Source organism: Pholcus phalangioides, unplaced genomic scaffold (genome assembly GCF_987345545.1).
Source record: "Pholcus phalangioides strain wild (caught in Gottingen) unplaced genomic scaffold, Ppha-v1.0 ptg000039l_1, whole genome shotgun sequence".
NCBI classification, from domain to species: domain Eukaryota; kingdom Metazoa; phylum Arthropoda; class Arachnida; order Araneae; family Pholcidae; genus Pholcus; species Pholcus phalangioides.
In genome coordinates, this window is record NW_028301625.1 from 22,360,111 (window position 1) to 22,374,923 (window position 14,813).

Here is a 14,813-nt window from a genome sequence, read left to right on the forward strand (position 1 = left end):
GATAAGTTTAAAAAGAAGTATGATAGACATAGTGAGATAAATCAAGAAACTATTCATACTTAGATAAGACAACCATAATCTTTTTTATGGGCAGTGTATTTTTTATTTTTTTTCGTATATATATTATATTAGGTGTTTTGGCAATATATCCATATTTTTTATGGGCATAACTTTTCAGCAACCTCATTGGGTAATTTGCCTGTTGTGATCTTTGTATTTGCATAACATCTTGAAGTAATGCAATAGGTGCGACCGATGACAACTGTTTGTCAAATTCTCCCTTAAGTCAGGATAGTTCCCCCCTTACAAATACATAAATATTAGTTAATTGGGACCAAATTTTTAGAACACCTGTCCTTTTCTTTCTCACCATGACTATAATGCTATGGTACTCTTCTATGGGTTCATAAAATCTAACTTGCATTGTGACTGCAATCTGGTCCGGTAAAAAAGACTGTATACCCCTTAAAATCTGTGCAAATGAAAGTCATGTGTTTTCAGAACACTTTGAATGTTTTGATAACACCTTGGCCCATCACAAAAATGAGCTGCTTGTGTTTGGGGGCAAGAACACAACTTTCAATCATGAGTTGAAATTCCCAGTTGAAAGTTACAGACCCAGGTGTGTTGTCATTATATTAAAGAAATTATTTTTTAAACTGGCGTTGTGGGCTTCGGGTATGAAATTGTGACCTTCTTTGTAAAAATTGCAGATATTGAACAAACTTACGGATTAAATTTCTAAAACAGAGCAAAGTTTTATCTCTCTATAAGAGCACTGTAGCCTCTTATAGAAAGCATAGCATGAGAAATCAGCATAGTTAATCACATATTAATTATTCTGATCAAATAAAACAATTCTTTACTTGATTATCACTTAATATTGTCTGCTATCTCAGAAATAATCCCATGATCATGACTGAATTTCAGAAATGTACATTTTTCACAGAAATGCAACCCATGACTTGAATAGGGAAATGCAAAAAAAAAATCAAAAACATGTGTGATCTCAGTGCTTTATAAATTATAACAAAAATGCCTCATAAAAATATCAATCATGCTTCAGTATCAATAATATAATCATGTGTATTTAACTTATAACTATTGTGATAACCCTAATGTTATATATTTTTTCCCCCATCACTTTTAGATAGTAAACAAAATTACTATGATTGAAATCAATCGGTGATTGGTTCGATGCACGGTTTTTCTTTTTCTTTTTTTCCCAAAACAGCTGATTAAGTGAAACATTTTTCATGGTTTTCAAAGTAACGAATTTATAAAGAAATAAATATAATCACAGAAAATAACAAAAATTTCATGAGCTTTAATAAAACCGCCGTCTAAAATTTGTGATCAAAGTATTCAAGAATTTAAAAAATATATCAGGGACTGAATGATCCAACAAATTCCTGTCATCCTCTGAAGACTTCTCAGTTCATTAGTTCAATTTTCTTGATTAATTATAAATTTTTGTAGCAAAACTTCCAGATCCTTTATACCTGAGCCATGGGCTTGAGATCAGGTGAAATCTGTGAATATACAATACAGAAAATATGCTGAAAAATGTTGTCCAAACATGGTAGTTATTGACTTATATTTATAATACAATATCTATAATGATTAATAACAAAGAAACCAGCAGAAGCAGAATAGAGAAATAAAATAAAAATTAAGCCAAAAATGAAACAAGAAAATATATCAAACAAATGATTATAAATATAAAAATATATCATTAAAAATTTTAAAATAAATAAATAGCAAAACCTAACAAATTTTTACATGAAAACAATAAAAAAAATATATCAATTGATGATATTATTTTTTATGACAGTTTTACACTCAAAAATTAAATCTTCCTATATCTACGAATTCATAGCAAGATTTCATCTGTTACGCATACAGTATGCATAAAAGTAAATATTGCAAGAACTAAAGGAACTAAAAAAAAAGCAAAATTTTAAGCTTCTCCAGCTGTTTTTAATTCTCCATTTATTTTTAATGTATGGTAAAACCCTTGATTAAGAGGTTTACAAGTGCTTTGCAAGAGAAGCAAAATTGTCTAACAAATTTTGACTTGATAAAAGAGTGATGTCTTGTAATATGTGTAGTCTTAACACAAAGCCTCCTAAATGAAGACTAGTCTAGAAAACTTTGCATATACGCATTCTTTATCGAGAATCACATAATCGCAACTGAGCTGACAACTCTTCTCTGCCTTTTCAACGTAGACAAGGCCATCTTAACCTATTCAGGCCCAGAACCTTAGCTTTCATCAGGATACCTTTTGTTATTTAATAAAAAGTAGGATATATATATTTACATTTGCATATAAATGAAAACCTTCAGTAACTTAGATGTTATAGCCATGGCCATGCTTGGGACCCTATTCCCAGGTGCAGTGGATCCACACTCATTAAAACACTACTGATTGTGTTCAGTGGCATCCATAGCACAAGCATACTGTCTACCTCTCGTGTCTTAAAAGTAGATAGAGATTTAGATAGTAGATAGAAAGGTAAAAGAGATTTAAAGGTAAAGCCCCCATTTTGAAAATATATGAGCTATCGATATAAAATATGAAGTACAATAATGTACAATACAGTACAATAATTTTGAACAACCTACACTTTGTCTAGGGGCCGTTCAAGTATTACGTAAGCAAATTTTTAGCCATTTTTGACCCACCCCCTCCCTTGTCAGCAAAATTTCGTCATCAGCTCTGCCCCTCTGAATCCTAACTCATATTTTCATAAAGGGTGGTTGCTGACGTAAGCATTATCCAAACCCCCCTCCCCCCTTGTCATCAAAAGTCAGCAAATCGGAACCCCCCCCCCATTGATGATGATGTAATACTTGAATGGCCCCTATGAAAAAAAATTAATCATTTGAGTTTCCATTACTTTTATGGGGAAATTCATTGTGATATAACGAGGGCTCTACATTACAAACATATTTTTAAAATGAATTATGCTTGCAAACGAAGGCACCACTGTAGAGTTTATCATAAATTATAGTTACTTTAAACGAGCAATCTGTAGTATTGAGTATGTCTTCCATTTCAACATCTTCAGCCTTCTCAATTAATGTGAGACCAGCTTCTTTATCTACAGTAAATACACCCTAGATGGAAAATAAAAATCCAAAATGATTAAAAAAACCCTAGTAAAACAATAAAAAAACAAATATTTTCTTCTGCATCATTTACAGTGAAAAATGTCAGTATATATCTACACTAATGAAACCACTTTTTTTGGGGGTGGGCTTCAAAATGCATCCATTAGTATAAAAAAAATTATCTATAAATGTGCCATTTCAGGTAAATTCCTTTGATTACAGAATAAACCACCTTCCTTATTGTGAAATATTTAATACTGAAATCAATTTGGATGTATTGGTACAAATGACTGGCTACTCCTAAAGCGGAGGCATTACCATATCTTGCTGTAGGTGTTTAGTAGGGCTCTTATCTTGACATAATTTTTCTTTTTTCAAATAGAAGTGGTACGTCTTCACGAGTTTCAAACTCACAAACCACCATGTGTCCCTTAATAGATTAGGATTTTACCTCTATTTATGTGAACTAACTAAAACAGTCATGAAGTATTAATACACCTACCTTTTCAGTAATTATAAGATCTACACATTTGACACCAGTTAGAGGAAGTGTACATGAAGAGAGAATTTTTGGTGTGTTTCCTCTTGCAGTATGTTCCATTGCTATAACAACTTTAGTTCCCCGACCAGAGCTAGATACAAGGTCCATGGCACCACCCATGCCCTTCACAAGCTTACCCTATGAATATACAATAAAAAAAAAAAAAAAAGCTTTTCTTGACTTGATTTAAGAAAAAATATTAATATTCAATCATTTCAAGTAAAAATTCAGATTTTCACTTACAGGAATCATCCAATTAGCCAGATCACCAAATTGGGAAACTTGCATAGCACCAAGCATCGTTAAGTGGACGTGGCCACTGTATTTAAAAAATAAACTTTGTTTATTTAAATTTATCAAAAACAAAAATATTTGCATTACCGAACATTAAACTTGTGCCAGAAAAGGTAAATGAAACCCTAAAACAATCATTCATTTCATTGAGATATTCAGTGAACAAATTACTTTCCCTTCTGTTTTAAAACTTAATTTTTATGATCTCAAAATGTGTGTGGGTATACAGTCAAATCTTATTAATGTGATTAGGAATTAAGATCTGAACTAACTACTGTATGGAGCATGTCGACAGGCTGGGAGCGACCCAACAAGGTTCTAGAAGGTGTTTAAAGGGTTATGAAGCCGTGTATCTAATAACTGCTAGAGTAGGATCCATAGAGCAAACAGTGGTCTCGTGGATGATCGATCGGGTTCAAGTCTGGGGACTTAAGGGACAAGCAGGAAAGTATTATGAATTTTTCTTTGTGCTCTTCCAACCAATCACTTCCAGCTGTATGATACATCACATTGCCATGCTGATAGATGCCATTCATCCTAAAAAAGATGATCTGCATATACAGGTTATGTGGTCTGCAAGAATGGATGCATACTTAATTTTGCCCACAGAGTCTTTCACAGTAATGAGCAAGCCCAGCAAATGCCACAAAAAACATTCCACAGACCATAATGGGGCCTCAACTAGCTTGTTTCCAGCAATGGTTAAAAAGAAGTTAAAACAAATATTGGTAATAACAAAAAAATATTATCCATGCATCATTTCACTGATGATAGGAACAACATGGCATGGGGACCAGAGAGTAATATCATTATAGAGATGATTATCGTCTCAAAGTATCATTATATGAAATTTTTACTGTATATATAGGGTGATTCGATAATTCCCTTGCCACATTTTACTGATGAGCCATTGATTCTACAGGTACACTTCACACTAGAAAAAGTCCCAGTCTTCAAAAACCCAATTATAAAGCTGTTTCTCTGTCTTTCCTGAGACCAAAAATACACATTTCTAAGTTCAATAGTTTCTGAGATGTTTGAATTTAAAAAAATCCAAGAAAATTTGGGAAAGAACAGAGTAAACTAATGGACAATGTTTCTTTCCTTCGTTTATGCTGTTCTTTACCAAGTTTTTTCCGGTTTTGAATATAAATGTGTCAGCAAACATTGCACTTGGAAACGTGGAATTTTTTTGTTGGCCTCAGAAGAAACAGGACAACACTTTCTAATAGGGTTTTGAGGACAGGGTGTCCATATAAAAAGTGAATTTTCATATTTTGATAACTATACAACCCCTACCAACATGAATGACGTATCTGGGTTCTACATGTTATTTGGACACTTTCTAATCAAATTTATACCTCTCAGATCAACAGTTCACCAGTAAAATGTAGCAAGGGAAATTATGGAATCACCCTGTATAGCCTGATGAGTGAATAACAGGAAAAAGATAGGGGAAGGGTTGTTTCAGGAGAAGACAAATATTATTCAGTACCCAATCATATAAAAATAAGTTGAGTTCTTTTTCATCTAAGCTCATTGATCTCCCGAAATTTGGCACAAGGTGCCCATGTAATACGCAAGGTTAAGAATCCCTGGATTAAAGATTGACTTGTTAAAAAAAATAAATCGATAAAAACTTAATAATTTTGAAAATAAGAAACAAAAATGTTTGGTAGGTATCATGAACTAAGTACTTTCAATTTCTGAAACTAAAATGAAATTTCTTCAATTCACAGTGAGTCAAGTTTTTAAAATTAAAATTATGAAACTCACCCTCGAATCATAGCAAAAGATTCATCACTAGAAAAAAAAGAGGCACCAGGTAAGACAGTTATTGTTTCCTTTCCAGCATTAATAAGGTCAGCATCTTCAGTGCCTTCTCTTGGATAAGGACCCTATTAGAAAATGTAAGATATAATCATCATTGGAAAACTATTCCTAATAAACAAGTTGATTAGTTATTACAAACCTTAAATATGCTTCATAAAATTTAAATTTGAATAGGCCAATCTAAAATACATGAATTGGGGAAAATGAAAACAAATTAAAAAAAAAAACTAAAACAAGAAATTGAAAAACTAATCATCTATCATTATTCCGCTTTAGACCATACCTACAGAGGGACATAGACTTGGTTGAAGGGGTGCAGAGAAGAGCTACGCGTGTCCTTATTGGCACACAGGGCTTGAGTTATGAAGAGAGACTTCATTTTTTGAATATGTTCACATTGGATGAACGCAGGTGTCGAGGAGATATGATCGAAGTGTTCAAAATTTTCAATGGGATGGACCATGAACTTTCAGTACACCACCAATCCACTGCTTTTACAAGGGGACACCAGTATCGATTGGTGAGGGACAATGCAAGGCTATGGTGTCGCAGGGAATTTTTCTCTAATAGGGTTGTTAATAAATGGAATAGCTTACCCCCGGAGGTAGTAAATTGTAACGCAATTGACATGTTTAAAAAGAAATACGATAAACATATTGGGGTAAATCTAGAAGCTATCCATACTTAGAACAAGACAACCACAAGTATTCTTTATGGGCATTGTATAATATTTTATCATGTGTATACACTGTTTACAATTTTTGTTAATTGCATTTTTAATTGGGTTGCTGTATTTTTGAAATATATGACATCCATATTTTTATGGGCATCTTTTTCTCAGACACCTCGTTGGGCATTTTGCCTGTTGTGGCGTTGTATTTGTATTTTCACTTTTTATAATTCTTTCAAATTCATGATTTGAAAATTATATTTTATTTATATTTTTCACTGAGCTACTTTAAGCTTAGTGAAAAATATTTGCCAGAAATCAGAGTTGGTAAAAAAAAAAAACTTTTTTGTTTAAATAAGTTAAATTAAAAACAATTGTATGTTTGGAAAAAAAAACATTCAAACCTCAAATAATTATATAACTAAATGTAATTAACACTAGTCTCATGTCAATTAATCTATAAATATTTTATAATTATAACAAAAATCAACTTTTGTAATCATTTTATTGCTTCACAAAAATTATTTTGTTATTTAAAAGTTTTAATACTAAAGCATACATAGCAATATATAGCAATTTTTCAATTGTAAAAAAAATTTGCCGGCTCTTGATTTATTAAGAACGAAGAATTAAAACCTTATTAAGAATAAAGTCATTTTGATAAAAGAAAAATATTTGCTTTTCAATTTTTTACATAGCAGCACAACATACTTTTGTATATAAAAATTTTTACACTACATGACTCACCATTCCCAAAACACCATTTTCACTATGCAGGTGAACTGTAACATCTGGTGGAATATAATTGCTGGCTAACATTGGTATTCCAATACCCAAATTGACTATTGCATTAAGAAAACATAAATAAAAAAAGACAAAAATATGTATCTGCATATATCAAAATTGTATACTGTCTACACCAGTCTTACTGCAGCATTGCTAGAAGCTCTATGCGAAACAGTAATGAATAGCAGTGTGGAATAGTTTCAGTAAGGTTTTAGGGAACAGATACACCAGAACATGTGAATACTATTTCAAGAGTTTTGCAATATATAGTAAAACTTGTATGGAACAGAATGTGAAGAGACCGAAATAATATTCCATTTTAGACAAGTTTTTTGTTTTATAAAGGTGCACATTGAAGCATCAAATGGTTAAGGTATCAAGATTACAATTGCTGAATTGAAAAAAAAAAGACATGATTTTAGCTTAAAGGGAAAAAATGTGTTTTAGAATAGCTTGATAAATTTCTGAAAAATTTGTCAGTGAAATACAACAGCGCGATTGAACATTTTGTAATCAACGCTGTGTATAAAAAAATTGGTTTGTCTCATTTTTTCAAATGAAATGGGACCTCTGGTCATTTTATTTGCATCAGGATTTGTTTCCGATATATCATCAATCAATTATTGTTATCAGAAACCCAACGTCCTGATATACAAATACGAAATCTGAAGCCACAACAGGCAAATTTCCCAACAAGGTGGCTGCAACGATGTGATCACATTAAGTGCCATACAATAAATATTCTTTGATATATTGAAAATGCAACAATATAGTCTCTATAACCTCAGGATTTAAAGTGAAGATTCTACTTAATATAAGTATTAGAAGGTAACAACAAATTTTAATATACTCTTACTTAATATTTATAATGCCATCATAAGAACTTTGTATGTAATTTCATCATAAAGTCTATCAGTAGTAACCTACTAATAAAATTAATTATCAATTCCAAATTGATAAAGGATACCGTACATTCCATGTTTTAGTTCTAATGCAGCTCTTTTGATGATGCGCTCTCTGATTTTTTCTGCTGGGGTTTGTTGTTTAGCATGCCCACCATTAGTTTTAGACAATGCTAGTTTCTGAAAAAAATAATTATTGATCACCAAAGGCTGTCAAATCTTATAGTTTTCACTGCATAGTTTTGAAATTAAAAGAAAAAATATCTTAAAACTATTATAAATAACTAATATTCTGAAAATTAATGAAATTGAAATTTCAAAAAAATCACATACTTCAATTCTTTTTTCATATTTCTCTCCTTTCACAACTCGCTTAACATAAACGTTTGGAATGTGAATATCTTCTGGTTCAATGGCCCCAACATCAACTATTTCTTCAACCTGTGTATCAAAAGTTGTGAAAAATAAGTCTGAAGATTGAAATAAACATATAAAGGATTGTTAATGCAATTCAACGGTATGTTTGACATGAATTTTGGATGGTAGATACAAAAACACACCATTGCATATGAAAAACATGCACACTGCCTATAAGCAGTCAAACATCATTGAGAAAAAATTTGATCTTCAGAGATGGTGTTGAAAATCTATTGCCCCCATACTATGAATAATGTAGCAGCAGCATCAATTAAAATAAATCTACCCCATTAATTATTCAATATTTTTATAGAGTGAAACCTTTTACAACAGACACTTATGAACAACAGCCATATTTTTGTGGAATAGAATGCATTCCCTTGGATAAACAACAGTGTTACCATCTGAACAACTTGCCATTGACATGGAGGAACAATACACATCATAAGAAAAATAACACTTGAGATTTATTGTCAAAAGAATTTCTTGAATCCTATGAAAATGAGAATAAGTATGGTTTCTTATCCTAGAATGTATGATTATACTAGGTCAATAGTAGTAAGTCTAGGTAATTCAAATATGACCCACAAACCTCTGATGGTTGATAAGGGGTGCATTGGACATGCTTCAGAAAAGAACAAAGCAGAACTTAGACAGAAAATGTAGCAAGCCGCTGTGAAATAGTCCAGGTCTTTGTCCAGGGATTCTCAGGTAACCACCAATTGAAATTACTGCTTCAGGTTAGAACAAACAATAGCTGAATGTATCAGAGGATGAGTCTGTTCACTTGAAGAATTGGTGTCAGTGAAAATAAGGATTCATAGCACACTAATAGTTTTTTCAAATGAAATTTTCTTGTTTTTTGCCACAACCAGGTACATGCTAGCTTCATCTGCTCATTCTGATAAGTTCAAAACAAAAATTTTGCCAAGACAACTGAATGAAAACGTGGATACAAGCAGATAAAAGGGATTTTGAAGAACAGCTGTTTATTTAGGGTAGTGCTCCTGAAGTGTTTACTTCAAGTGAAAAAATTTGCAGCTTCTTGTTGGAATGAAAACCTGGGTCTACAGATGTGTTAAATAGATATATTTGTACAGAAAATTTAAAAAATCTAAAATAGAAAATGTATAAGGGAAAAATATTGGAAAGAAAAATATCCATCTACGAAAACTAGACCATTTATCAAGTAAGCTAACAAAATAACAAATAACTCATAATTTATCCATGGCCTATTTCTTTCATCAAAGCTATTAAACTGAGAAAGTGACACAGAATGCAGGTCAAATCACTGTTACAGTACTACTAGTCAGCATCTAGAGCAATGCCTACTTTGTTTCTCTGTGTGATAGCATGCTACAAAGTAATTGAGCACAAATCTGAGGATTCTAAAATCATGTATATTAGAAATTGTGTTTAATACATCAAATTGAACAGAAATAGGAACAATTAAGTATTATTTTTAATTTTAAACTGATTATTTATACTCACCTCGGCTATTGTAACATTTGCTGCTTTACACATCGGTACATTGAAGTTCTGGGTTGTTTTCCTATCAATGAGAATTTGGTACATTGATAACTGTTACTAACTGCATGCATCAGTTTATTTTCATTTTCAATCACAAAATTTTTTATAATACATATATATTTTTTTTAAATAGAAAAATAATATTATAAGACAGTGTTTTGGTCATTCTCATTATGATACTATGTTACTTTATATTATATACATGTCACTGACTAAAGAAACGAAAAATGAATCAGCAGAAAGGTTAATAAAAGATTATACAGATTCTTTGTTTGAAATAAAAATCAATTGAACTTCTTTTCTGTCAATCACAAGAAGTGTTCTTAGTTAAATATATACTGTTCATATATTGTCAATTGAACCAAATTATCATAATATTCACATGCTTTTAATTAAAACACATGTGCTCTATGTTTATATAAATATGAAAGAAAGCTTGCTCAGCATAAATTTTTATGAATTGAAAAGAAATCATACTGTTCATCTGCTTGTACGGTATACAATTCTTTTATACATGTTGATTTTACTTTTTCATAAGTTAACAAATTGCTGCTACCTGAACACCAAATTTCCTAGACGATCAGCTTTCCAAGCCTTTATTAGTGCAAAGTCCCCAGTAAGAGCTTGCTCTAATATATATTCTTTGCCATCAAAGTATCTGCTCTAAAAGTAAAAATTTCAAAGTATCAGGGGTTTGACTGCATTTAGTTGTATGGCATAGTCTTGTTTTCTGAAATGAATTTATTACTAACAGACTTGCCTCTTTTGTGTCGCTGGCTATGGCAACATTTCCATTTTCATCATACTTGACTGGTGCTCCACCTTCATGAACTAGTGTACGTACAGCAGTTGGGGTAAAAAATGCAGGAATTCCAGCACCACCAGCACGAATGCGCTCAGCAAGAGTGCCCTAAAAAATTAAGGGTACATTTCGTGAAACGTAGCTTTTCATTATAAAGTTTTTTACATATAGCTTCACTCTCCTTCTGAAATATTTTAAATTCAGATATCTATTTCATTTGTCAAGGTAGATGAATGCAAATTTATTTTTAATGAAATTTAAGACCCAACAATGTTTTTAATAACATGCTTTTAGTTACATAAAGAAAGAGTAATTACATTTACATTACGAAATTTTCAAGCATATATACAGTAGAGTTTTGAAAGTTTGAATTTATGGATGATTTGATATACTGGAATTTTTTTTAGTTTCCCTTTTGAAGACCCTATCTTTTTTACAAGAATACAGTTTGCTTCATTTTTTGCAAAAATATGATAAAATTCACTTTGGGTCCCAGTATGTAACCTATGCCATTAAATCAGGAAAAAAAAAACTGACAATATTCAGAAATTCAAAGAATAAAGACTATTTTATGACACGAGAATGTGTGAGTTTGCTCTTTAATTTCAAACTTTATGAATATACTGTATGGCCTCCATGAATTTTTTTCAGCAATGTGTTCTTTTTTTCAAGCAAAAAACAACACTGTAACACATTATTTATTTTTTCAGATTTTTCTAAATTTTCAGAAAATTTGAGGCGGCGTCAGTCTTATAAACCTCTGATCATGCAAACTCTATACACCTTTACATATATAGCCTATATATATACATAAGATATATCATACTTGAGGCACAAACTCCAATTCTAACTCTCCAGTCAAATATTGTCTTTCAAATTCAGCATTTTCACCAACATATGAAGCAATCATTCGCTTTACCTGAAATACAAAATGTAATAAAAACATTTATTTGCTTGAAGTTAAAGAAAAAAAATTAAATAAAAATACAAGCACATATTAAACTCCTAGTTTAACATTTATAAGAATATAAAATAATCAGCCATTTGCAATTATGAATTACCCCCTGGTGATTTTTTCTCTCAGAGAAGAGCAAAAACTACTATTTGTTAGAATCAAATCCAAATCAACTACAATATTCACAAATTTTATAGCTAAGTAAATTTGTAGGGTTTTAAGTTTCGATTTGAAATTTTTTATTTGTTAAAAATATAATTTATGAACGTCATACACATCCTCTTTAAAGTTTTACCACATAATCAAATATAGGCCTACATCAAAACAGACGCAGATTTACAGCTTCCCTGCCTTTGGCCTATTCAAATTTTGCAGCCTTTCTCATGCCTGAGGATCCAGGTTCGAACCCCATTGATGGCCAGCTCAAGTTGGCTTTTCAGCTTCAAGGTGCAAATGCAAGCTGCCCTCCCATTTGAAAAATTCTCTCCGCACAGAGCAAGCAAACCAACAACACGATACTGACATAACATGAAAATTCAAGCAATCTTCATCTTTACATCAGAAAACGGAAGACAGATTGCAGCACGAACACGAAACAAGCGCAACTCGACAACATAAATACATTAGGACCCCACACACATACGTTCAGAACACTCATTCTCTCTCTCCTCTATGCGCCAATTCGTTAGAAATTCTGCAGTGGAATGTGTACGAGGTGCATGTATGGTTAAGTATTAATAGCCCTTTTCATGATCTAATTAATGTTCTTGACCACCAAGTACAAACTTTGCTGCCCACTCTGGGCTATAGCCTGATTCACCTCCCATTAAATAAGCCTCTGCATCAGAAAAATCATGATTTCTTACCTGTCTGCCTTGCAGAAGAAGGCCCAGACCAAAATTGTCAACTCCTGCATTATTGCTGGCAATAGTTAAATTTTTTGTTTTCTTGTTGACTAGAGCTCGAATGAGGTTTTCAGGAATACCACACAAACCAAAACCTTAGGAAATAAAAATGAAATTAAATATAATTAAGTAAAATATTTTTTAAAGCTAATTTTATGATTTGCAACATCAAATTCGAATATATAAATTACGGCATAATACAGTTCATTACCCTTTTGCAGATTGCCTAGCTAGTCACATTACAGGTTAAGATATTTTACCCACTATTCACTAGCATTTCCGCTATCTGCAAAGGCAAAAACTGGTATCGAGTCCAATATTTGCCTCAGCTCAATAATGTCTATGAAAAATATTGGGATTGTGCCACCAAGCATTTTTGAGCCCTCCCAATATTTCCTGTAACTTTATAACTTCACACCTATAGCTATGTGGCATGAAAACATGCCCACACAATTATATACAGAGTATCTACATCATGAAATAAGCTTGTGTTTTTGTCAGTGGCTGTAAAAATTAGTGGTAAAATAGTGGTAACCAGTGTCCAAACTACTAAGCTTCAAAAGAGAGTTTATTGTTAATCAACAAATGTCTGTTCGAGCAAGGACGTCCAAAGTGTTTCGAACCTGTGGGTGCTCCCCCATAGCTCTGACGCCACTGTATTCAAGACAATACTACACAGAATAGCACTATGTTTACCTCATGGCTTTGAAGACTTCAACAAATTGTATCTAAGTTAAAATGTTTACTTTTAATTCAAATCACAGTTAAAAATTAAAACAATGTTACATTTACCTCCAACAAGAAGTTTGGCACCATCTGGTACATCATGAACAGCCTCTTCAGCACTGTCGAAAAACTGTACCTTTTTGCATGTGGTTGTTGATAAATGTGAAACGAGTGCCTTTTTAATAGAAATAATTTTGATCAATGTCAAGAAATACTATTAAAAATTTCGATCAATAAACAACGTGCTTATGACATAAAACAGCGTTAAATATCACATTTCAAGGGAAAAACGTGAAACGAATTTTCGTTTAGTTTAATACATTTTTAATAAAAGGGAATTTTGCAAATAAAATGTTTACTTACTCGATGACAAAATAATTTTTGACTACCGCATAAATTAAAGCCCCGGTGGAAAATTCTTAGTGTTCCCATGTTCAGATGCTAAGAAAAACATCTAGCCACCAGCGAAATGAGCTGATAAATGCTTGGCAAAACAATCAGAGAACACAAACAATTCGGTGATGGCGTTGATGCTGATGATGATCTTTTTATTCAAATGTTTAATGACCATACGAATGGTTCTTTCGCTACTGTACGGAAGTGGTTCCCAAATTGTTTGGAGTGCGACCATGAGTGACCATACGCCCCTTCATTCGATTTCATCCGATATTGATAATTGACAATAATTATCCGCATCGTCAGGTGAATGTTAAAAATATGTATAGCAATAAACTACAAATATGTAGAAAATTTATTGGCCCACGCATGGAATTCAAGAAGTGTGGGCATTATTCATTTGAAAATGAATGCTATTATGATTTACTAGCTGTTACCCGCGGCTTCGCTAGCGTGGGTATGGTAATCTGAAAATTACTCGGCGATGATTCCTCCATATTGTATTTGAACCTATCATGACCTTGGGAATTGAATTTTCAGAAATCCCGTCTTTTGGTTGGTGTCTACATCATGAACCGTAATACTGACCAAATTTCATATTTATAGCTTCAGCTCGAAGGATGTTCCTAGGTTTCGTGAGTTCGAAATAGACTCCACGATGTTTTCAGAATCTTTCTGATCTGAACATGGCCATAACTACCCTGGGGCAACCGAAGCCCCGAGCAGAATGGGGGGCCTCACAACAAATATACACTTATTTTGCAAACTTTCCAAGAGGCCCAAGAAAAAGTCTGCCCCGGGGCCCCTGAGAAGGTACGCTACATTCCTCGACCAGAAGCATTATTTCCCTTCGCGGAAGATGGTACCAAGACGATCGCAAAAAACAGTAACTCCAAGAACCCCAAACTGACATTTATCGTATCAATTTTCTAGTGAGAG

General features: G+C 32.5%; 1 protein-coding gene across 1 annotated transcript; it reads right to left on the bottom strand.

Annotated features, from left to right (window-relative positions):
* Positions 1–1,307: 1,307 nt before the first annotated feature.
* SCOT (Succinyl-CoA:3-ketoacid CoA transferase) lies at positions 1,308–14,001 on the bottom strand. Its single transcript, XM_089253690.1, has 15 exons — positions 13,842–14,001; positions 13,545–13,653; positions 12,714–12,847; positions 11,719–11,811; positions 10,851–11,000; positions 10,647–10,753; positions 10,052–10,112; positions 8,477–8,584; positions 8,209–8,323; positions 7,203–7,297; positions 5,729–5,850; positions 3,902–3,977; positions 3,620–3,796; positions 3,022–3,123; positions 1,308–1,532 (listed from the first exon to the last, which is right to left on the bottom strand). Exons 1-15 carry the CDS (start codon positions 13,908–13,910, stop codon positions 1,497–1,499), a joined length of 1,554 nt encoding a protein of 517 aa, XP_089109816.1. The 5' UTR covers positions 13,911–14,001; the 3' UTR covers positions 1,308–1,496.
* Positions 14,002–14,813: the final 812 nt, after the last annotated feature.